Source organism: Globicephala melas, chromosome 15 (genome assembly GCF_963455315.2).
Source record: "Globicephala melas chromosome 15, mGloMel1.2, whole genome shotgun sequence".
Classification (NCBI taxonomy): Eukaryota; Metazoa; Chordata; class Mammalia; order Artiodactyla; family Delphinidae; genus Globicephala; species Globicephala melas.
Window position 1 is genome coordinate 53,258,599 of NC_083328.1, and position 26,296 is coordinate 53,284,894.

At 38.7% G+C, this 26,296-nt stretch overlaps 1 protein-coding gene across 1 annotated transcript; it reads right to left on the reverse strand.

Moving 5' to 3' along the window:
* Positions 1 to 13,912: 13,912 nt before the first annotated feature.
* LOC138842349 (tigger transposable element-derived protein 1-like) lies at positions 13,913 to 14,422 on the reverse strand. Its single transcript, XM_070043724.1, has one exon. The coding sequence runs from the start codon at positions 14,420 to 14,422 to the stop codon at positions 13,913 to 13,915; it is 510 nt and encodes a 169-aa protein (XP_069899825.1).
* Between the last annotated feature and the right edge of the window lie 11,874 nt (positions 14,423 to 26,296).

Here is a 26,296-nt window from a genome sequence, read left to right on the forward strand (position 1 = left end):
GAACAGTATGGAGGTTCCTTAAAAAACTACAAATAGAACTGCCATATGACCCAGCAATCCCACTACTGGGCATATACCCTGAGAAAACCAAAATTCAAAAAGAGTCATGTACCAAAATGTTCATTGCAGCTCTATTTACAATAGCCCAGAGATGGAAACAACCTAAGTCCATCATCGGATGAATGGATAAAGAAGATGTGGCACATATATACAATGGAATATTACTCAGCCATAAAAAGAAACAAAATTGACCTATTTGTAATGAGGTGGATAGACCTAGAGTCTGTCATACAGAGTGAAGTAAGTCAGAAAGAGAAAGACAAATACCGTATGCTAACACATATATATGGAATTTAAGAAAAATAAATGTCATGAAGAACCTAGGGGTAAGACAGGAATAAAGACACAGACCTACTGGAGAACGGACTTGAGGATATGGGGAGGGGGAAGGGTGAGCTGTGACAGGGCGAGAGAGAGGCATGGACATATATACACTAACAAACGTAAGGTAGGTAGCTAGTGGGAAGCAGCCGCATGGCACAGGGATATCGACTCGGTGCTTTGTGACCGCCTGGAGGGGTGGGATAGGGAGGGTGGGAGGGAGGGAGATGCAAGAGGGAAGAGATATGGGAACATATGTATATGTATAACTGATTCACTTTGTTATAAAGCAGAAACTAACACACCATTGTAAAGCAATTATACCCCAATAAAAATGTTAAAATAATAATAATATCCAAAATAGCAAAAAAAAAAAAAAAAACAACTAATTTTCAATTCTTTTTTTCAGAAAGTGCACTTTATTGATTTTTCAAGTCAATACCAACTTTCATTAAAATAGTCTCTTCCACAAATCCCATGAAATAGTGAAAAGATATTGGAAATTTCAATATTTGGCATTAGTCACAGCAGCTAATAAAGACTCCCTTGTCAGAATACATGCCCTGACTCTTGGTTCATGAATAAGGGTCGATGTAGCAGGGCATGTTTAACAGGTGGTCATCCAGCTTATAAACCATATGTCCTGCTTCAGAATAGAACAAAAGTCTCTACCCAAAAGAAAAAACTAGCATGTGTCCATACAGACTTGTGCAGGAATAGCAGCTTTATTTTTAACAGCCAAAAACTGGAAACAATCCAAATACCTATTAATAGATGAAAAAATAAACAAATTGTTATACATCTATTCACTGGAATACTAATCAGCAATAAAAATAACAGTAATAAAAAGGAATAAACTGTTGATACATACAACAAGAATAAAAAAAAAAAAAAGAATAGAACAAAAGCCCCCAGACAAACAACCAAAAATCCTCATGATTTTCCAGGGCTTTATCCAATATAACCAGCATTCTACATAACTAGACATTGCCCAGCATGAGACCAGGAGCTGTACTATCAGGGCATTCGCAATTTATTAACCTTTCATAAGAATTCTCATCTGAGTCCCATTTCAGCTGGGAGTAGAGTAGAGCAATTGAGCTGTCACCTGGCTGCCACTGGCCTAGGGAGTCCTGGAGAAGAATGCTGCCGTTTCAAAGATAGAGATCAAACACCCATTCCTCTGCCTACTACCTTCCCGTCCCCCTTACTCCCTCTCTCCCCAAAGATGCTCCCAGCTTCCCTTAAGGAATAATTTTTGGCAAATGAGTAGAAAAAACAGCATGGGATAGGATGAGAGTCAGAGAAACCATCATCAGAGGGAGCATATAATGTACTTGAGGTACAGTCTACAGACTGCCTAAACAAAGGATTTTAAATCAAATCTGAAGATAAATGTGCTACTTGAATATTTAATAGTAACAGCTTCTTTTTTATTTTTAAATATGGAAAAGGAGGAAATAACACTTGAATAAATTTAATATGCCAAGATGGTAGCTTCCACTCAAAAGGTTTGTGCTTGTAGAGAACAAGGTTCTATGATAACCTGCATTTTATTTCATTTCATTTTTTCTTGCACATTTACAGAGCGAGGGATCAGAAGGAACCTTCTGTTTGGGGGCACTACATTCTGTGGTTTGGCATTAAGGGAATGTTTGCACCTGCTTTATATCTCACCTAATTACCATCAAATTTTGTAGAATTCTACAATCCATCCAGGAATATACATAATGAATCAATATTCCTGGCTATTGCTCTGAAAGTCTGATAATTAATCTGTAACATTCTAATAATAAAAACTATCATTCATTGAATGCTTTGTCTAGGGCAGGCAGAAGTTAAGCCTATTATGTGCAGCATTTGTCTAATCACTCAATCAACCCTATAATGAAACAGAATCATTAGCATCCATATTTTACAGATGAGGAAACTGAGACCCTGGCAGGCAAAAGTGAACTACCTGAGTCACTGAGCAGAAAGTGGTAGGGCTAGAACTCTCCCCCAATCAGGATTCAGAGCCGACGTAAGTAACTAGTATGTTATGTGTCCTTCTCAAACAAAAATTACCAAGTGTTTAAAAATACCAACTGTTGGGTTCCCTGGTGGTGCAGTGGTTGAGAGTCCACCTGCCGATGCAGGGGACACGGGTTCGTGACCCGGTCCGGGAAGATCCCACATGCCGCGGAGCGGCTGGGCCCGTGAGCCATGGCCGCTGAGCCTGCGCGTCCGGAGCCTGTGCTCCGCAACGGGAGAGGCCACAACAGTGAGAGGCCCACGTACCGAAAAAAAAAAAAAAAAAAAAAAAAAACACACACAAAAAAACAACTGTTAAAAAAAAAAAACTTGGTCCTGATGGAGATCAGGACCAAAAAAGTACTCACATATGGCTCATGGCCATGTCACTTGATGTAGCTATCTTTAAAAGCCATATGACAATACTTATTAAAATTAATAGTGCACATAGCCTTTGATCTTGCAGCCCTACTCTTAGGACTTAATCCTGTAAATGTAAAAGCATATTATGCACAAGGGTATAATGTGAATTCTACTCCACAAGGGGAAATGTTGAATAAACTGTGGCATAGTCATACTGTGGAAAACAACACAGCTATTGAAAGGAATGAAGAGGCTCCACCCAGCCAGTTGACTTGAAGCTACTGAGAGAAAAGCAAGATGCAACATATATCCAATTTTTGTAAAAACATGATTAGAAATTTTAGGTCAGTGAAACTCTTCTGTTTGACGCCATTATGGTGGATACATGTCATTTCATATTTGTCAAACCCCATAGGATGTACAACACAAGAGAGAACCCTAACTATGGATTTTAGTTAATAATAATGTATAATAATATATCAACATTGGCCCATCAATTGTAACAAATGTACTACACTAATACAAGATATTACCAATAGGGGAAAGGAGTTGAAGGGTATATGGAATCTCTCTGTACTTTCCACTCAATATTTACTCAAAAAAATCTATTAATTAAAAGATGATTAGAGACCACTATTTATTTAAATATAAATTTAAATATAATAATGAGCATAGAGAAAACCATAGGTTGTCAGCCTCAGTTGCAGGGGCAGAAGAGAAATGGATAAGGGAGTCAAGCCAAAGAAGTGTTGGTTTTTTTTTAATTTTTAAACTTACAAGAGGAAAACAATAGGTACTCTATTCTATGATCTAATTCTTGTAAAATTGTGGGGGTGTGTGTGTGTGTGTAGAAGGGAAAATATATAGTTGGACAAACCCAGGTGAAATTTTTTTCCAAATGCCTTTAGAATCCTTACTTCTATCACTTCATAAATGTTCCTTTCTTCAACTCACCTTCAATCCATGAAATAGAAATAATAATTGGTAAGAAACTATCATTAAATGAGGAGGTGAATCTTTAGACTGTGCTTTGCATCAAACAAAATCAAACGTGAATTTGAAGTTGGTAGTGGTAGAAACTTTAGTCATGTTTTTTTTTTTTTCTGTTTCTTCCTCATTCCAAAGTCAACACAAAATAACAGTGAGTACAAGACAGCCTCAGAACTTCTACTGGTGTTTAAGTCAGCATAGAGTTCTTTGCTTTTGATTTATTTTAAATAAGATTTTAAGATCTTGTTGGGGGAGTCTACGTCACACACACACAAGCACGTGTGCGTGGACCACCAATGCACTAAAAAAAATCCCCACCAAAATAAAAACCTCAGTTGTATAGATATGTAGTAATTTAATTCACATGTTTGGAGAGTGAAATCCTGAACTCTTTTAGCTGAATCTACTTGAATAAGCATGGCCCCTAAGTGTAGCGTTCTCACCTAGAGCTGTGGCAGGAGGTTTCACATACCTCAAGGGACAATTTCCAACCATATCCTTCAAGGAACATTTTCCTCTAATTAAACTTAATCCCTATTACCTCCTGGTGGTCTCTAAAGGCTCAGTTTTCAAGAGCCACTGTGTTGTCTGGTTTGCCTTCTGAGATAGTTACAAATGCTGCAGGTCCCACCCATGCTCGACCTGCTGAACCCTGAAAAAACGTGAGCAGGAAACAGCCAGGGCCTCCTCTGCAGGGTTTACGTGATGAAATGCAGCTCACAATTAGTTGCCCCTGCAATTTTCACACCTGGGGCTCTCAGGCTTTGAGGGTGCAGGTGGCCTAATGCAGGAGTAATTAGTTCCATGTCATTAATTATTTATATGGAGCTTATCACCCTGGGCTGGTGATTTTTGTTGACTCAGAACTGCAGGTGCACAAAGGAAAAGTGCATTTTGAATGCTTGGCCTCTTAAAAGGCAGAAAGAAAGTTCGGTGTCTTAAAAGGTAGACAGAAAACGATGCCCTTTGGGGCTATCTTTGGGGCACGCTCCAGGAAGGGCAGTTTCATTCATAGTGACCACAGGTTTCTAAGAGTTGACAAGTAATTTAAAACGGTGACTCATCATTGCTGCAGGTGATTCTACCTGACTCACACAAAATTCTGTTTTTAGTATGTATTTTCCCATTTTGTTGTTGAAGAAAAGTAGGGAATGAGAATCCACTGTCTTATTTGGATCTAATTATTCCTGGAAAACTCAAAGTAATTGAAAGAACACTACCGGAAGTTCTTATTAACTCCACCTTCAGAAGGTCCTGGTGAATCTAATTTCAATGACGCTTATCAATACATAACTTCATTCTTACCAACTAGATACCTCTAACCTTGGCTTAAGCAATTGTTGAGACAAACTTTCCTGACTGACATGATGTATTCCTTATGATTTTAATCTCATTAACCTTCCTCTATTTTCTCACCCTGTTGTTGGTTTCCCATCTATTTCCAGTTATGTATTTCTCAAAGTGAAAGAGAGTGTACAGGTCATCCCTCCCACCCCGCCGAAGATTTCTGGTTCAGGATTTTATCGTGTGCTTAGAACACAGAACTGAACACAGTTCAGATCAATTTATGGTACACTTTAATCTTCCTTCGTAATGGCTTGAAAGCAGAGACTCTCTGAAGCTAATATCTCAATAGGAAAGACTTTTTTGATGCCTCCTCCATATCAAAGTAAACTTTAGTGCTGCCTCCACTTCAGTGACTCAGTTTCTTCTGCAATCACTCACTGTAGCAAGTTGACCAGGATCGAGTTAGGAGGCTCTCACAGGAGCCCTTGCATCTCCTAACTCTGCATTTCCAACAATCTCCAGACTACACTCAAGGTTCATGGGCACACTTTGAGCAGCAAGGTTCTCAGCATAAATGGAGAGGCAATTTCTCCCTTCCAACTGGATAACCTTCCAGTTTTGCTGTCAGAGTGATCTCCTGCACCCTGATGGGAAAAATGACCAACCCAACCCCACATCACACTACCTTCTTCTGTGAATTTTGTATTTCAAACTAATTTTCTACTCCACCCCTCTTTTACTATGAGAAACTCTGGCATAAATAAAATAAATTATATATTAAGAAGATAAAGTGAATGGTTGCAGCTGGGGAGGTGCACTCTCCCATCTCCGTCTTCCAGTATGAAAACGTCATTTTAAAACTTTGAGTGTCAGAGGTTCTTAAAGTGAGAGCATCACTAACATCACGAAGCATGCACTGCTTAGTCAAAAATCTAGCGGTTTTTGTGTTTGTTTCACTCCTCTGAAATCATGAATAGCGTCAGTATAATAAATTTAACCCTGGCTTGGAAGTTAGTAGTGTTCATCTCTAAACTCTGCCATAAACTTAGTTTGATCTACTTAAAGCCCCCCGTGCAGCTCTTTCAAAACTTGAGGTTCTGTTCCCTCATTAGTAAGGTAGCTCTATAATTTATCCTTTAAACCAGAAACTCTTGAGAGTGAGAGGAGATGCTGTTATAATTACACAGAGACAACAGGCATACATTGGGACTGACTTAGGCAAACTGAAACAAGGTCCTAAGCAAACTGAGACTTTACTCTTTGGAAAATAAAGATTGGTTTGGACAAGACAGAATTGGCTCAAGTGTCTTCCAGGTCGAATGTTTACATCAGGAACCGTACAATTTCCAAGCAGGAACTCATGACCTGTGTCTTTTTTCATAACTCTGAGTAAGAGGAATGAATGCACCTCTCAATGTGTCAATACCTCTTCAATTGTCTCAAAGTGAATTTGAGGCTTTAGGATATCAACCTAGGGGACAGAGTGGTCGGGGTAAAATCTGCAAATCCAAGTCTCAAATTCCTGGATGCAAAAAATTGCTACCTCAGCAGCTAAAACACTTTACTAACCATGTGTTACTTTGACTTATTCAGAAATAGCAAAGATAAATATTCCGTCTAAGATTGTTGTGCTGTGTTTCATCAGAGGGTTTTATATTTTTGTTTTGTTTTGTTTTCCCTATTAAAAAGCAAGGGTTATGTAATATCTTGAAAGGTGAGGGTACTGGTGTGCTCAAAGGTTTTCAGCCTAATTTAAAAGTTTCAACAGACTGGAAAACTGTACTAATAGTTCCCCCACCTGATCCCCACAAAGAAAATTAAATCAGAATGCAAATGATTATCATAGAGATAAACAAAGAGAAATTCAGAAAATAGCATCTTTCTTTTCTAAATATTTCTAACTCATAAACTGCAATGTATGTGTGTGTTCCAAATATTGGGGATATTTTCTATTTCACTTAACATCATACTACAAAAAATAGTCCTTAGAAGTTTATCATTCTCAGCCTACCTTCAGGTCTAACATTAATTTAGGAGAACCTAAAATACATAACTTTTCTCCAGGAGATCCATGAGTTTCTGTGACTTCTTAGGGATTTTATTTTCCAGTAGGCCTCCTGGTCTGAAAAACAACTTTCAAAACTTTACTCCCAATATCTAAATGATAGTTTTAAAGAACTGTCCCAAGAGTGCTGGAGAATCAAGAAGCAAAGAGGCATTTCATAAGCACTTAATATGTTCGTAGTAGTGATCAATAAAAATGAAGTTTACTTTTAGGTTTCATGTTTTTTTCATCATTAAAGTATGTTTTTCCTAAACAATATTTTTTTAAATATAAAAATGTTTGGTAATTTATGCTATTAATTATCCATTCTGACTGAATATTACAGCAAGATATACTTAGGAAGAACTCATAATGTGCAAAACAAAATGTGAATCTCATGATATGCAAAGTAAAAATATGAAGTAAAAAGTCAACCACAAAATGATATGTAGAAATAGAAGAAAAAAATATTAATAATTTTTTTTGTTTTTTTTTTTTTTTCAGTATGCGGGCCTCTCACCGCTGTGGCCTCTCCCGTTGCGGAGCAACAGGCTCCGGGCGTGCAGGCTCAGCGGCCATGGCTCACGGGCCCAGCCGCTCCGTGGCATGTGGGATCCTCCCAGACCCGGGCACGAACCCATGTTCCCTGCATCGGCATGCGGACTCCCAACCACTGCGCCACCAGGGAAGCCCAATAGTGTTAATTTTTGAGAAATAGGATCAGTGTTTCTCTTTTTTATACTTTTTATAAATTTACCTGTTTTCCATAATAAGGCATATATTATTTGAAAGTGGAAAAAAATCATAAATATTGTTTTCAAATTGTATGGTACAGGGAGATGAGGAACTGCCCAGCAAAGATGTCATATGTCTTTCATCTTCTATTTAACAAGTGCCTTTGATCAAATCATCAGAGGTCATTAAGAAATGGAAAACACACACAAAAAAGTTACAGTCTTTGTAATAATGTGGTACATTTCATAATTTTAATGTTTACCAGTTCCTGGAACCTCAAATAGGCAAACACAGAAAAACTTGGTGAATATGCATAATTCTCTCTTTTGCATAACAGTATCGGCTGCTATATATTTCATATACAATTTGAATATAAATTCAGCTACTCTTCATCTACAATTAAGCCTTCAATTAAGACCTCACTAATTAAACATTTATCCAAGGGCACAAATTTTGTTTGCTCTGATTAAATATTCACAATAAATCACTTTTTTGTAACCATATTCTTCCACATTGATTTTCCCTCTAAAGTTCACAAACCATTTCATCAACTTTGAAACTGAACTCATTTATTCCCCAAATTCTGGAAATATGTTCTTAAGTGGCAAGAAGCAAAAGTCTGAGCTCATCAAAGAAATCCAAACGTTCAGATACTTTTAATAGGAATTCAATGACAGTTGTGAATAACCATTTGTTTAGGAGCACATTCCTTCTTGCCCCACCCCCATGAGTAATTCTATAAAATAGTTTGAATATTTCCAAAAACCCAGGGGCCCTCTCTTCATTTGCTAGTAGACCAAACTACTACAGAGATAAAGCAGAATATGTGGTTTTGAAAATGATGATTGTAATGACCAAACAATTCTACACTCTGCAACAATCCTCTTTAATGTTAAATGTCACCATAATCAGTTTTAAGTCAGAGGTAATTTTCCTTCATAATTCTTTTTACCCTGTTTTATTCTATTTCATCTCCTTCAGATAATTCTGTTATCTGGGTCTGAGAAAAAATATATATATATGATTTTGCTAATCATTGCTATGTGTTTCACTAGTCCTCAAAGCAATCCAGAATCTGGAGGTCAAATGAGGATCTAAGACATGACCAAGGTTAGCAAACTTCCTCTGTGTCCCTTGCTTCCGATCTATTTGAAAAAGTTAAGGCATCACAACTAAGAGTTCAAGTCATCATTATTTACAGTAGTGCAGTCCCCTGGTGTAGATACACACACTCAATTTGCCTTCCCTCGCAGCTGTTCATGTGTGTCCAAAGATTTGTGCTTGATTCTTGGCTAGATTTGCACACTATTTGGATGGGTTCTTGGTCAATCTATACTTCAAAATTGTCCTCCCTAGAATAGCAGAAGCTGTGATCAAGCTCAGGGATGTTTTGAGGTCTAGCAATTAGCACATAAAGAAGTAATAGCCATAATTAGTTACTACCATGTATTCTGTAGTGTCTCCTAGGCAGAATCATTACCCTATTTAACAGATGACTGAATGGAAATGCAAAAATTTTGTGACTTACAAGAAGTTTAAATGTCAGTCATAGGCAAAGCCAAAGCCGTAGCTCGACCTCCTACAATGAGCTTTTTTAGGTGCAGAGGTAAAGACAGCTTCCACCCTCTTAAAAATATGACAAGTCGTTGGTCTTTGAGAGCAAGTGAAGTGGGAAGGGCCCTCCTGGGTGACTGGAATTGCATCTCAGGAAGATACTAACAGTTTGGATTCTAAGTGGGATGGAGGCAAGAAGTTCTACAAAATTCTCACACTCCTGCTTTCAGACGAGTATGAAGGGATCATGGTTTAGAGGTGCCCTGCTAAGGCTGTGCCTACAATCGTGACCTCACGTTTTTGTATTATATTATCTCTCTTGGTGCAATGTGATGGTTGATGTCTCACTAACTTATTAAGTCTATAACAGAATTTGGAGCTCAAAGTAGACCCAAGCACAGGGCAAACTCATCCTTACTCATTATGGCTTGTCGCATCCATAGCCTACAAAGGATGCCCTTCCAAGGGTCTGCATCTTTATGGAGTAGATGTTCCCTCAAGAACACATGCTCCCAGTTGACCTTTTCTCAAATAAACTTCCTCCTTGAACCTGAAAGAGAGCTTGAGAGACTCACTGTGTGTGTGACAAATCCAAGCATGTCCATTCTGCCATATTGTCTGTCACAACTGTAGCTCTGAAATCACAGAAGCCACTGCAGGGTTACAATTCCCTCTCTTTGAGATAGTATCCATCAAGAAATGGGACTCCTTATCAACCAGCTGGGAGTCAGGGCCAGTGAAGCCCTCTGACCACAGCTGCTGTCAGCTTTCAACACCATGGATTCTGTTGTTCTTGCATGTTGGCAAATAATCCAGTCACCCCTTCCCAGCTTTCCAGTTCTCTACTTATCAGGTCAAATTAGTTAGCACTTGCTAAGTCTTCTAAGTAATAAAGTATTCCTTGCCACTTGCTTTCAGAGTTGTTTAAAGGGTCTCACAGGCAAGTCAGAAAATAACTCTTTAACAAACGCTGGGAAACCACCCTTCCCTTGATGTAAAGGAAAAGATCTGCAGGCTGTTAAAAGAACTTCCTCTGATTAATAGAGCACTGAACTGTGGTGCAAATCAATGTTGATGGCAGAAAGAAAATGACTTTTGGAGAGGTGAAGTAGAGTGGTAAAATACATTTCTTTTTAAATAAGTGGAAGTCTTTTCTCTTTTGCATACAATGGCCTGCCACCCTCCTACTTATCTGCAGAGATCTTGACCTCACGTTTTTTTGTTCTATTGCACTCGTTGTTGCCACCTGCTGGTGACATAGCATGATTGAAGTACAGGGTGTGGGTGTTCATATGGGAAGTACAAACTGTAAGCTTAAGGCCAAATCAAGAGTCCACGTACACTGGAGACTCAGTCTTCCTTGAGACAGGAAAAGAACAGTCCTGAAAGCAGAGGGAAAAAATCCAATTCACACTCAACTTTCAAGAAGTTCTGCTATGTTTCTGTCCTATTTTGTCACCAATGCAAGAGACTCAGTTGCTTGCCATTATCCTTCTCTCTATAGGGTAACGTGGGACATGCCTCCTTCTGATCACTGGAGATATTATTTGTATCTTGCTATATTAATTTTGTATTTTGAAGACTAAAAGTTTTCAACGTAATGGAACTTGATCTCAAATGAAAGATGGCTTTTAGTTTTCCCTAAGCAAACTCTCAAGGCAAAGGGTAACTTCTTCTGTTCCCGAGGAGCCTAAGCGTGATAAGGTTCTGGCACACTACATCACTTGTAAAAGAGCCCTCAGAAGTATGTATATGCACCAACACACCCAGAGGACTCAGGATAAGCAAGTTGTTTGAAGTAAAGCAAGTCTAGTTTTTAAAGACCCATACTGAGCTATAATTTGCGAAGGAATATGAAATGGAAATACCTTTCCTTAGGTTTCTCCACACTCATAAATAGCCAATGCCATGGTACATATTTCCTTGGAAATTCAGACACATTGGAAGCTACTGTGCATAGCTATATATGTGTAACCTACAAATTTATGGTCATACAATAAGAAGGTTTCAAATGAAAGTATGCCAAGTATCAGGAAGTTCAAGAGTTAAGATCCTTTCACAATCTTAACACACACCCAGTGCACAAATGGCACATCATAAAGAGATTTAAAAGCTTTCTTCAGTAGGAATGCCTAATATTGAATAGGCCCAGCATGGACAACTTAACACTTATATGTATTTTGTGTTTTAATTTGTAATTTGAGTTGTGTTTTAATATAGATATTTATTTTTCATTCCCTGGTCAAGTTCACAGTAATAACAGCAATGATGAGGGGCCCAAGGCCATGCCGGCACCCTTCTCTTCTGTATACACTCCAAGTTACCTTGTCTAATTCCACAGCCTTTAAATGCCACCTATATTCTAGAGATTCTTACATCTCTTTCCCCATTCCTGATTTCTCCCCAGAGCTCCAGATTCGTAGCCAATTGCCCATCTGAGAAGTAACCAGCACCTCAAACCTAACATGCCCCAAGCAAAACTCTTAATTATGTTACTCCAAACCTGCTCTTTTCTCTAAATTTCCTCTTCTCAGTAAATGACATTAAAATCTCCCTAGATACTCACATAAAAGTTCTGGGAGCTAACTTTGATCAGACTCTTTACTCTCACTGCTTATATAGGAATTCTTGCTAAATCCCTAGGCATCAAATTCTCTAAAATTCTAATTCTCTCTGTCTCCACTGATCCCACCTATATTAGTCATCTATTTGACATAATGAATGATTCCAGCACAGAGTACTATAAAACAACAAGCATTGATTATCTCACAGGGTTTCTGAGGGTCAGAAATCTGGGAAGGGCTTTGCTGGGTGGTTCTGGCTTCAGGTCTCTCATGAGGTTGCAAACTGTCAGCCAGGCTGCAATCATGTCAGCTGGGGAAAGATCCATGTCTGAGGTCACTCAGGTGGTTGTTGTCCTGCCTCAGGTCTTTGCTGGCTACTGGCTGGAGGTTTAAGTCCATGGCTACATGGGTTTCTCCTTAGAAACACATGGGAGTTTATTTCTCTCAGAGAGAGAGATCCAAGGAAGAGAGACGAAGATGGAAGCCATAGTCTTTTATAACCTAATCTCAGAAGCAACAGAATATCACTTATGCTGTATTCTGTTGGTCACATTGACTAATCCTGGTAAAATGTAGGAGGTGACCACAAAAGGATGTAAGTACAGGCATATCTGGGAGATTTTGTGGGTTCCATTCCAGACCACTGTAATAAAGCAAATATCACAATAAAGCAAGTCACACGAAATTTTTGGTTTCCCAGTGTATGTAAAAGTTATGTTTACACTATCCTGTAGTCTATTAAGTGTGCAATAGCATTAGGTCTAAAAATAAAATACAAATACCTTAATTTAAAAACACTCTATTGCTGAAAAATGCTAACCATCATCTGAGCCTTCAGTGAGTTGTAATTTTTTATTGGTGGAAGGTCTTGCCTCGATGTTGACTGCTAACTGATAGGGGGGTGGTTGCTGAAGGCTGGGGTAGCTGAGGCAATTTCTTAAAAGAAGACAATGAAATTTGCCACATGGATTGACTTTTCCTTTCACCAATGATTTCTCCGTAGCAAGCAGTGCTGTTTGATAGCCATTTACCCACAGTAGAACTTCTTTCAAAATTGCAGTCAATCTTCCCAAACCCTGTTGTTGCTTTATCAACTACATTATATCATATTCTAAATCCTTTGTTGTCATTTCAACAATCTTCACAGCATCTTCACCAGGAGTAGATTCCATCTCAAGAAATCATTTTCTTTGTTCATCCATAAGAAGCAACTCCTTATATGCCCAAGCTTTATCATGATATTGTAGGAATTCAGTCACATCTTCAGGGTCCACTTCTCATTCTAGTTCTCTTGCCATTTCTACCACATCTGCAGTGACTTCTTTCACTGAAGTCTTGAAGCCCACAAAGTCATCCATAAGGGTTGGAATCAACTTCTTCCAAACTCCTGGTAATGTTGATAGTTTGACCTCTTCCCATGAAACACAAATGTTCTTCATGGTATCTACAATGGTGAATCCTTTCCAGAAGGTTTTTCAATTGACTTTGCCCAGATCCATCAGAGAAATCACTATCTACGGCAGCTATAGCCTTACAAAATATATTTCTCAAATAATAAGATTTGAAAGTTGAACTAACTCCTTGATCCACTGGCTGTGGAATGGATATTGTGTTAGCAGACATGAAAACAACACGAATCTCATTGTACAGCTTCATCAGAGCTCACCTGGGTGACCAGGTGCATTGCCAATGAGAAGTACTATTTTGAAAGAAATCCTTTTTTCTGAGCAATAGGTTTCAACTGTGGGTTTGAAGTATTCAGTAAACCATGTTGTAAACAGATGTGCTGTCATCCAGGCTTCGTCGTTCCACTTGTAGAGCACAGGCAGAGTCAATTTATCCTAATTCTTAAAGGGCTTAGGGTTTTTGGAATCTTAAATAAGTGTTGACTTCAACTTAAAGTCACCAGCTGCATTAGCCCCAAACAAGAGAGTCACCCTGTCCCTTTGAAGCTTTGAAGCCAGGCATTGACTTCTCTTCTCTAACTATGAGTCCTACATGGCATCTTCTTCCAATAGAAGGCTGTTTTGTCTTCATTAATTATCTCAGCTAGATCTTCTGGATAACTTGCTGCAGCTTTAACATCAGCCCTTGCTGCTTCACCTTGCACTTTTATGTTATGGAGATGGCTTCTTTCCTGAAACCTAATGAACCAAGCCCTGCTAGCTTTGGACTTTTCTTCTGCAGCTTCCTCACCTCTCTCAGCCTTCACAGAATTGAAGAGATTTAGGGCCTTGCTCTGGATTACGCTTTGGTTTAAGGGAATGTTTTGGCTGATTTGATCTTCTATCCAGACCTCTAAAACTTTTTCCATATCAGCAATAAGGCTGTTTTGCTTTCTTATCATTTGGGTGTTCACTGGAGTAGCACTGTTACTTTTCTTCAAGAACTTTTCTTTTGCATTCACAGCTTGGCTAACTGTTTGGGGCAAGAGGCGTAGCTTTTGGCCTATCTTGGCTTTCAACATGCCTTCCTCACTAAGCTTAATCATTGCTAGATTTTGATTTAAAGTGAGAAATGTACTACCCTTCCTTTCACTTGAACACTAGAGGCCATTGTAGAGTTATTAATTGGCCTAATCTCAATACTATTGTGTCTCAGGGAATAGGGACATCCGAGGAGAGGGATAGATTTGGGGAACAGTTGGCTGGTGGAGCAGTCAAACATATTCAATTAAGTTCGCTGTCTTATACGGGTGCAGTTCATGTTGCCCCAAAACAATGACAATAGTAATATCAAAGACCACTGATCACAGATCACCATAACAAATGTAATAATAATGAAAAGCTTGAAATATTGCAAGAATTACCAAAATGTAACACAGAGACACAGAATGAGCAAAAGCTGTTGGAAAAATGGTGCCAATAGACTTGCTTGACACAGAGTTGCCACAAACCTTGAGTCTGTAAAAACGCAATCTCTGCAAAGGGCAATAAAGTGAGTGCAGTAAAATGAGATATACCTGTATGAAGAAGAGAGAATCATTGGGGGCAAATGTGGAGGCTTGCTACCATATCACACTAGCCCACGCTTCTACCCTCGACTACCTAGTCGCCTGGAATAGCTTCCTAATCCATCTCCCTGCTTCTCTTCCTGCCATCTCCATTTATTAACCACTCAGAAGCTAGAACTATCTTTTTGAAAACATAAATCAGATCTTGTTATTCATGTACTTCAAACCCTCCAATGGCTTTCCATTTTATTTAGAGTGAGATTTAAACTCTTAACCTGGCCCTGCCTACATGTCAACCTCAATGACCATCACACCAGCCACCATGGATATGTTCCTGTTCCTCCAACATACCAGGTTGGAAGGATTCAGATCACAGCTTAAATGTCATTTCTAGAAAAGTCAGCCAACACTACCTTATCTGAAGTACTCATTCAGATACTCTCCTGCCCAACTGTCATCCCTGCCCCAGCCCCACACACGAACACAAATGTACTTCTTACCTGCCAAAAGAATCCTGATTTTGTGTTTAAGAGCAAACAAAGAGATCTTGGTTTCAGGGAACGCGGACTCCGCTCATCTACATGGATGACACATGGCTGCTCTGTAGCAGGCGTGGTAACCATTTCTTTCAAGGATGAAGCAAAAGGGTCTAGAAATGTCACGTTGTCCTAAACTGAGTAATGAGAGGTGAGGGGATGTCTACTGGGGGCTTCCTTTCCCTTGGTGAATACAGCATCGTTTTCTCCACTACTTTTCTGAATGTGATTGCCATGAGGATGTAAGTCCAGAGCTATGAGATAAGCAATCATCTTGTGACTATGATATAAGCAGCAAAATAAGAAAAACCCAACAACACCCCAGAATCATAAAATAGGAAGATACAAATTGCCCAGGACTCTGATCTTTGAACCACTACACCATTCCTGGTCTACAAATCTTTAGACTCCCTGGCATGTAAAATAATTATGTATCCTTATCACTAAGACCCTGCTGGCTGGGTCTTTCTGTTACACACAGAGGAAAGCATTCCTAATTGATAAATTTATTCGTAAAGAACCTTCCCGCTAAGTGAGATGGTTCACACATTAAAAATCTTAGACTCTATAACATAGCGTACATTGATAACAAAGTACGGTATTTTGATGACAAAGTACCTGATGACAAAGAATCAACAGAAAGACTGAGGCCTATAATTTTCTTGCTAAACTTTCTTGAAGATCTTAAGCAGTAACAAATGAAGGCTGAATTATAAAAATAACTTGTTTTATAAGCATTTCCATGGAAAAGCTTTCTTTAATAAATTTAAGAATTATGAAAATGAATTTTTAATGAGTCTGACTACTACTGAAAAATAGTAAGTGTTTCACCTCAATGATCTGCGATTGTAAATGATCTGACCTAATGAAAGAGCCAGTATTATTAACCCCATTTCACAGATGAGGAAACCGAGGCTTTGGGAGGTGAATTTGCCCAAGGTCATCCAGCTTGCAAGACAGAGCTGGAATTTGAATCCAGGTTCATTGACCTTGTATCCACAAGCTTAACTCCAGTACCAGCCTCCAACCTCCAGCAGCAATGCTCAGCCCATCATCAGCTCCCTTCCTTCACTTCTCTTTTGATCTACAAAGTCAGAATGTGTAGACTCTGGAATGTTCTCATCTGATCGAACTGTACTTCCATGCCTGAGGTGCATCTTCCCCCCCACCCCTGTCGTCGCCTTTTGTCGTCTATATCTTTGTGTGTGTGTGTGTGTGTGGTACGCGGGCCTCTCACTGTAGTGGCCTCTCCCATTGCGGAGCACAGGCTCCGGATGCGCAGGCTCAACGGCCATGGCTCACAGGCCTAGCCACTCCGTGGCATGTGGGATCTTCCCGGACCGGGGCACGAAGCCGTGTCCCCTGCATTGGCAGGTGGACTCTCAACCACTGCGCCACCAGGGAAGCCCCCTGTTGTCTATATCTTAAAAAGCACACATTGAAGAAAGTTTAGATACAGTTGCTGTTACTCACCCAGAGGAATATTTTAAACCTTCTAAAGCTTATTAAATACCCATCATGACAAGGAGAAAGGCTTGTGCCCTGAAGTTGAGATTTAGTGCCATAGCTGTTTAGTTTGCGGTAGCTTTTCCTATTCCCTGCCATTTGTCTTGGTCAATATTCAATTTTAGCATAACCCTTGACCACTTAGCTGACCTCCCTACTTGCACACTTCCATCACATACTCCTGACTCTTCTCCACATAACAGCCAGAGTGATCCTTCTCAAATGTAAGTCAGAGTGCCTCATCCCTCTGCCCAAATCATTTCCTGGCTTCATACGTCAGCCAGGTTAAGTCTTTACAGTGTCTGACCAGGTCCTCTGAAATGCTTCCCCTTTTGCCTTCTAACCTCATTGCCTAAGACTCTTCCCTTTGCTGGCTTCTCTTGGGTAAATTTGCCTCTTCACTGTTCCTTAAATAAGACAAGCACTCTTGTACCTTAGGGCTTTTGCATATGCTGTTCCCTTTGCTTGGAAAGCTGTTCCTCCAGCTACCTGCATGTCTTGCTCCCACAATCCATGTCTCTGCTCAAATGTCTTAATATCAATGAGAACTTCATTGCATGCCATATATAAAACAGGAACAGCTTCCCTCCAACACACACACACTTCCTCTCCCTTGTGCAGCATTTTTATGCTTATTACAACCTGATACAGTATAAAATTTGTCTACTTGCTTACTGACTTTCTTCTTCCCACTGTCATATAAGCTCCTCAAGAACAGGGACTTTGTCTTGCTCAGTGTGTTTCCAGAATTCAAGCATGCTTATCATGTGAGAGTTGCTCCGTGAATCCTTGCTAAATGAATAAATGATGAGTGAATGAATGAATGGACAAATGCATCTTGGGCAGTGAAGTCTCACTACTGCTCTGTGACTTAGTTTCCTCATCTACAAAACAAAGGAGTGAAGATTCAAGGATTTCCATGCTTTATCCTTGCTCTCTTGTACCACATAAACCAAAACACAGGCCTGTCTCCATCTTGAGAACCAAGGGGATGAGCATTGGCCCAGAGCCAAGAACTCTGGGCCTTCCATCTCTTGGTTTCCTGGGTGGCCCTGGGCAAGTCACTTAACTCTATTCTTTAAGTTCTCCATTTATAAAACAAGGCTAACACTTAACTTCCCTCACTGTAGAGTTGGGAGCATTAATTAATGCTTATAAAGTACTCTGGTATTTCTCAATTAAAAGATTCAATTAGAGTAAATTGTTACTATTAGGCAAATGGAAACGAAATAATGAGACTGTTCTAGGCACTATAATTCATACATGAATTCCAGCTTTAAAAAATAAGAAGAACCACTGCCTACATTCTAAAACAATCCACAAAATGTTTTACTCAAAAGACAGTTTTTCCAAAATTTAATGGTCTAAAAAGAAATTCAGTTCCAAAGAAGTAACATGCTGACTCTTCCTAATCTAGAATGTTCTTGGTTGTCAAATCTAGTTCTGTATATATGATTAAGATTACAGTTCAAAAATTTATCATTAAAGAAAAAAAAATGAATATATTGTAGCCCATTGCCCACCTTATGTATCTTATCTTTATAGACAAAAGGAAAATAAATATTTTAAAGCACAAAATCTTACAAAGAAAATGTATTATAGCTGTTCGTATTTGTGACAACGTCCAAGATCATTCAAGAAAAAGAGAATACAAGGAGCTATATTTTTAAACACCAACACTATGAAATAGAGCTGGAGCTCTCCTAACTGGGTAACTTCAGGCAAGCTGAGGCTTTTTATTTAAAGAGATTTATTAAATTCAACCTCAAATCATTTTTAATTCACCCTGCCCAAAGAGAAAGCTTGCCCATGTCTCAGCTGCATTTTAAGCAAACATTTTGTTTTTCAGTATTATTGCCTTGGTATTCTCCAAGCAAGAGACTATTATGGCATTGCATGTCCTTCCTTCACCCCTTCCTTCTGAGCTATCTTCCTTCTTTCCCTCTCTCCTTTTCTTCATGGTCACGAAGGTCTGCCTGCCCACTGCAGGAAACCGGGGAAACTTGTTTAAGAAAACAGTTGGCCTCCTGGGATATTGGGGCGATTGGTGCTGCCCAGCAGGGACTGAGATTTAGGAGCCAGAAACACTCCAGAAATACTCATGAACATGGCGGATGCGGTGTTTGGAGGAGAAGGCCCCTCAAGATTTTATGGGCTCAAAAGGCAAGGAATCATAATGGAGTGTGAAGCTAAGCTAAATCCTTTACATTTTCTTCAGACCTCATCTCTGAATCTTCAGTTTACCCATTCTTTTGAGATGCTAAGAAGAACACATGTGAAGAATTTGCTAAGTAGTAAAAATATCTATAAACTTTCAAAATTATTATCTACTTTCTGGGAAATGGCTTTCTTTGGTATGCAAATTAATATTATGGTCTCTCTTCCCAGAAAAATGCACATAGATGAAGAATTTTATATATGATTTTGGAGTTTTGGGATGTCTCTAAGATTCATGAATCCCAGACACTGCAGCCAAAGGGAACCAGGTTAAGAAAACTATCTGAGGAGATCTGCAGCTGGGCTCCAGGGGTACCATGAATTCCCCACATTAAAAGAAAAATTTTCATAGAATATTTAGTTATCTAGTAAGCTTTTTTCCAACAATTCATGAGTCAGGCAGCATCCAATCTAGAGATAGTAAGGCGCTCCAAATAGCTGTACAAGGTAAGAGATTTTTATAGAAAGTGAGCAGGATAAAGGAAGTTATACTAGGCATTTGCTAGCTGGTCAAAGCAGGGTTACTTTTCTCATACGGAGTAAAGGGAAGTGTTGGAACCAGGTCAGGAGACTTGTGCTAAGCAGGCAAGTGCTGGATGACCTAGAACCAAGGTCTTATCGAGTTCATGTTAACTCCAAACTGCTGCCACCATTTACAGAGACTTACAAGGGTAGCAGCTTCCTACCCATATGTGTGTGACTACTCCGAGGAAGGGCTGAGACAAGATCTTAGAATTTCTGACTCTTTTCTAGTCTCTTTCTTGTCTACTGCTCTGTCACTCTATCTCTCTTCTCTAACACGAAGACTTGACCTATTCCAAACCTCCTTTGGAAGAAAACATGTCAAGACATAAGAATGCCACTGGGTTAACATTGTCAACAGGGAAATTAAAATTAGTCTTCTGCTTGAAATAAACTTTTGTCAGTTTAAAGTACAGTAGAAAAGTACAGTAGAAAAGGCATCTAAGATCTGGTTACTTTAACATCCAAAATTGTGAACATTTTCCTGAGGAATTTTTCTTAACTTCCGTAATGCTATCAATGGGGCCGGTGACCCACTTGAAGTTAAGAACATCTGAGTTAGGGCTACTTGAAACACTAATTTTGGTCCCCTGGTCAGAGTCTGAATTTCTCAAGGAGAAGAACATGTCTTCATCATCTTTTTATTATGTTTGGTACATAGAGTGTTTAATATATATTTATGCAATGAATAAGTCAATTAACCAACCAAAAGCCAAGCTGATTCAGTAGAATAGGTGTTGGCATAAAATAGAAGAAAAAGAAACATCAAGCAGAGAATAGAAATATAAGCAGATAATCTTATTCATTTTATTTCCTGGATAGTTCCAAATATTTCCCAGAGTAGGCATTTAAGTCATGTGAGGTATATTTTAAGCTTTATCAGCTTCATAATAAACATTTCCATGTGAAGAAGTATTATAAGATTCTCAAATGTTAATGTGTGTACACTGCATCCAAGTATCTTTTATAACTGTTGGTTCTGTTTAGGGTGAGGGCTTGAAATTTACATTTCAAACAAGCTCCCAGGTGATGCTGATGTGAGCAGCTTGCAGATCACACTTGGAGGAGCAAACACATGGTAAATCGAAGAAGTAGCTGTTAAGGGTTCTGTTCTTCCCCACCCATTCACTATCTTTGGGACCAGGATATAATAGCCACTTATGGATGGATTTAAGGTAGAGAAAAGGCCCATAACTGGGTAACTGAATAGACTCGCATGCAGAAACACCAAGAATCTCCTCTACAATCCAGCTGAAACTAAGATTGGATTGAATGTAAGGTGAGACACTGATTTTCCACTCTCCACCTATTTATATTGATATAGAATAAGCAAAGATATTTCACTTGTATTTGTATTTAGGTTTTCATTGACCAGAAACACAAAAATCAGTCATTTAAACATTTTATCAAACTGTTCAATCTGATCAGATTGTCAGAGAACGTAAAAATTCTTACCCAAAAGGAGAATTTCAGGGCAGAATTTTTTCTACATAATTTAACAATGATTTACCCTTCTTTCTCTCAATCCTTTTAGTCCTGGGCCATTTAGCCCCATCTTCTCACCCTAGAAAATTACTAGGTGAGGTCCTATTACCCTCAACTTTCTCTTTATGGTTTCTCAGCGCTCCTGAAATCCACTTACCGAGGAAAGGTGTTCATTTTCATCTTATGTACTTGTAACTCCCTACATAACTGTTCAAAGTTCTTGAAAGGGCAGATTTTAAGAGCCTTCATACTCTTACTTCAAGTTCATGTGTTAATGGGTGTCAATAAAACCAGAGTTTCAGGGGTTTTCTTCTATTTGCAGGATCTTTTATTGAAAATAAATTCCAAAGGTTCTCCTTCCTCCTCGCCTATGGTGAATTACTTTTCTACTGTACTTTAAACTGACAAAAGTTTATTTCAAGCAGAAGACTAATTTTAATTTCCCTGTTGACAATGTTAACCCAGTGGCATTCTTATGTCTTGACATGTTTTCTTCCAAAGGAGGTTTGGAATAGGTCAAGTCTTCGTGTTAGAGAAGAGAGATAGAGTGACAGAGCAGTAGACAAGAAAGAGACTAGAAAAGAGTCAGAAATTCTAAGATCTTGTCTCAGCCCTTCCTCGGAGTAGTCACACACATATGGGTAGGAAGCTGCTACCCTTGTAAGTCTCTGTAAATGGTGGCAGCAGTTTGGAGTTAACATGAACTCGATAAGACCTTGGTTCTAGCTCCTACATTGGCCCATGTTACTCTGAGAGGATTTGTTTCTCTGTAACTTCAGCTTCTGCTGTGCAAAGAGGGAATTGTATTAGTTGTTGTCTACTGGTGATTACAGCTCTAAATGTTGCTTCTATTAGAATCTACCTGGGGGCAATTAGAGAATCTAGATCAGCAAGACCAAGTTAGTTCTCAATGGGTGCCCACCCATAACAAAGGCATGGGGAGCTTTATTTTTGCCAACTTCTTTTATCAATTATTTGATGACAGTGTGGCAAGTAAAATTTGCACTATGTGTTCCAATGTTTTTCCAACAGTTACAGAAAATTAAAAACAAACAAACAAAACACTCTTGCATCTAGCTTAAACTGAGTTTTCATAAAGGTAGAGGTCAAAGATTGTTCAGAATTTATGCTGATGCTTTATCTCTGGCAGACCGCGCCAGAGGTCTGTTGTTTTTCTCTGCAGCCAAGTACAAATGCCTGGTAGCAGCACATCAAGAATGAGAAGTTACCACCTTGATGTAATTGTCTGACTTGGGTCCATTTTGTCTCAAAAAAAAGTATCTTTATTTATAATAAGATAAACTATAAGGTAAATTATAAGATAAACAGTAATAAATCGATGCTCATAGTTTTTCATGGTTTGGTTCAGTGCCAAAAGAAAAAAATTACTCAATTTCTGTTCAGTCCATCAGAGGGACTCTGATCTACACTCCCTTTAATAAAGATTAGTTTGATATCCACACAAACTAAATAAGTATTTTATTTCCACAAAACCCTCTCAAATTTCAAATGATCAAATTTGCTTGTAAATTATAACCCAAGTTCATAGTTTGGTAGGTTGAAGGTGATTTAACAGATATTAAAAAAAAATAATAATAGTACTGGGCATAAATTTAAACTAAATGTAATTAAAACATATTATTTTGACAAGAAAACCTCTTATCAAAATAAGTCTGAACATTGTGACTTTTTGTTCCAATGTCATGAACATATATATTTTTTCTTTTTGATTTGCTAATAGCCAAAACCACATATTGCTACACTGTAACTGTAATGAAGGAAGATTTTCAACTAGTCTCTTTCTACAGTGTTTAATTTTATTTTCCTGTTACAGTATATTGGGCACAAGGGGGCACTGAAGGAGTGAACAATCCCATCTACCATACTGCAACTGAGACACCTAAGTGTTTGTTCACCTTTCACTCTGCCACATTGTAGTAGTTACTTTCTTTCTTCTTTTTCTTTCTTTTTTAAAATAGCTGTAAGGAGTTTGTCCAGCTTCTCTGGTCATGTGAGGGAAAACGTAGACATGGACATTTTCCAGCCCATGGATAACACCATCTTGAATGGCCTTTTCTGAGAATATACATCTCGTGTCATCATGAAATAGCATCATGTTTCACTAAAATGCCAAACATTGTGTCAAGAGTCTACCAGTTACATCCTTCCTTCTTACTACTTCTTACTATTCTTGGAGGCAGCTACAAACTGCATTTCCCAGCTTCCCTAAAAGATCATTGTGGATAATGAGATGGAAGAGGAAGCTGCTGTTGTCGCCATGTGTAGGACATCTGGGAGAGTTACCCAAAGGCGGCTGAACTGGTAGGAGTCTTTTTCCTCTTCCTTCTTCTTCCTGCCTAGAGAGTCAATTCCATTGCTTGTGATGCAGCAGCCATGTTTCAATTCTAAAAAATGACAAAACAGAAAGAAAGAATACGCTTATGACCTTGGTAGGGCTTTTCCACTTCACCCCTGCACTGCTTCCTTCCAAATTGCATGTTATATGAAAGATTAAAAAAACAAACAAACACAAAACTCTTATCTAGTTTAATTCCCTATGATTTGAGTCCCTATGATTTGAGTCCCTACAGATTTTAAAATAAAAGTATATGAAAACTACAATTTCCAAATGATGCATCCTAAAAATATCATGGTTGGCATGGAGATTCTTTAAGTGTATATAGCAAAGGAATTGAACCAAAGGAAATATTTCACTGAGCTTCCATATAGTCCCATGAGAGGTAATACATGATTATGAAAAAGCATGAAAAAAAAGCATTTTTTAATTTAGCTGGACAAATATAAAATATCAACTCATAGTCCCTACAGAAAAGTTATACATTGATTACAATAAATTTGAATTCTCCTCTAAATTACTGCTGCTTCATCTATAAAAGCAACTGCCCTTGTCACTGGGGTCAGTGCAAAGCTTTGTTCATCTCCATTGTTCAGTAGAATGGGCAGGCAGTTGCACTTTAAAAAAATTTACCGTCTCAGCACCCTGGTCAGCGGTCTCACCCTGAACTGTCACCACTCCCAACACCCTTAGCTCTCACCCCACCCTCACCAACGACCTTGCCTCCAATCTTTCTGGTAAAAGAAGACTAGAGAAGCCAAATATTCAAAAGCAGCTCCTTCTAGAGAAACATCCTGAGTTCCTGAGTCTATTTTGTCCATGAAAGATAGAACTGTTTATTTTTATGACGGTTAATTGAAATTTTAAACGTCCCTACCATTTGTACTATTCTATGTTATCTCAGTAGGTGGAAAATATAATCTAGAATTTAAAAAAATGAGTGTAAATTTTAAAATGTGAATCTTTGAATTATCAAAGTTGATGCTGTGCTTTTGGACAGTCCAGTCAAAGGACATTGTTATTGCAAAGTATTACACATTGTTTTACCAAATAAAGGAGGAGGATGAAGCTCTAATTATTAGATGAGGTCCAAGACAATGCCCAATTCTATAGGAAAATGACAGTGCTTAAGATTATAGGCCATAATATTTTTGATACAGAGTTTGCATCATTGAAAAAAATCCATCTTTAATCCAAGAATGCCTTGATATATTGAAAGGAAATGACATGGCTTATGGGAAATAAATCATATCCTACTGTGACTTCTTTAAATGGATAGTGGATTTACATATTATCAAACTCAGCTGAATCTAGGGAACAAATCTTTTAAATTGCAGAGTAGACACAAAGAATTGTTGTTTTTTTAAAATATTTTGGTTAGCTTTTTTAAAAAAAAATTATTTATTTATTTATTGGCTGCATTGGGTCTTCGTTGCTGTGTGTGGGCTTTCTCTAGTTGTGGCGAGCAGGGGCTACTCTTCGTTGTGGTACGTGGGCTTCTCATTGTGGTGGTTTCTCTTTTTTCAGAGCACGGGCTCTAGGCATGTGGGCTCAGTAGTTGTGGCTCTCAGGCTCTAGAGCGTAGGCTCAGTAGTTGTGGCACACGGGCTTAGCTGCTCCACAGCATGTGGGATCTTCCCAGACCAGGGATCAAACCGGTGTCCCCTGCATTGGCAGGCAGATTCTTAACTACTGCACCATCAGGGAAGTCCTAAAGAATTGGTTTTTAATCAAAAGAGCAATTAAATACTGAACAGACTATGTTAAATAAAGTTATATAATTTCAGGTTGGGGGAGCTCTTTTAAAGTCAAAGCACCAGCCATCAGTCATAAAAAGTGGCCAAGCAGGAAGTGATTTCCTCACTAGAGATGCTTTTACCTGTGTTTGTTTAGTATTCTAGATCTGCAACTCAGATCTCAAACCTTGATATGAACAGTTTCAGCGCTGTGGGGTTTTTATAATATCAAACCAGAAAATATACATGTATATATTATAAAGAGCAACATAAGTATTTTCACCATAGAAGTATTTTGTACATCTGTTCCAACTAGCTTAAGCCTATTTATTGAAGGAACTTATTAACATGAAGTTTCCCACCACCCTCTGACACTTTATTTTTGTGAAGAAACTGGAATAAAGGTATTTTCAGCTATTAGCACAAAAAGGCAGAGGGGAAATTCCATGTCATGACCACTCCTTCTTTGGTTCCCAATACTGATTGCGTTACACTCTGGCTTCTCAATGTATAGTCTGCAGACCAACGGCAGCAGCATGACTTGGGAACTTGGAAATACAGAATCTCAGGACCCCCCTCAAACCTACTAAATCTACAGGATCCCCCAGGGGATTCATAGACTCAGTGAAGTTTGAGAAGTTCTCCTTCAGGCTGCACCAACACCTAATTGAATCACCACATTCTCCTAGAAGTTGGGTGATAATGCAGTGAGAATCTATCACCTCTCCAAGTATGGATGTTACAAAAATGCAAGTTAATGCCAGAAATATAAGTTTATACCTCATGCAAATTTAACTCAGGTGCTGACTTTAAAACCTCACTCTCTGTAAGATGAGACTACCATTTATTTCTCTGAATCCTCATGAGCAAGCAATCAATTAACATAAATTAACATTGAAGATGCTTAATATTAAAATAGAAAGAAGTAAACCAGCAGACAAGAAGAGCACATTAGCCTCATCCTCCATTCCACTTTCACCACTAGGAATGTGTTAAAACACAGATGGTTTGGCTGCAAGATTGTCTGTGTGAAGATTCTTCTTTAACCTGTTCT

Bases quoted from the DNA above. Each gene is read 5' to 3' on its own strand.
- LOC138842349 (XM_070043724.1), bottom strand. From the start codon at position 14,422: ATGATTAAGCTTAGTGAGGAAGGCATGTTGAAAGCCAAGATAGGCCAA.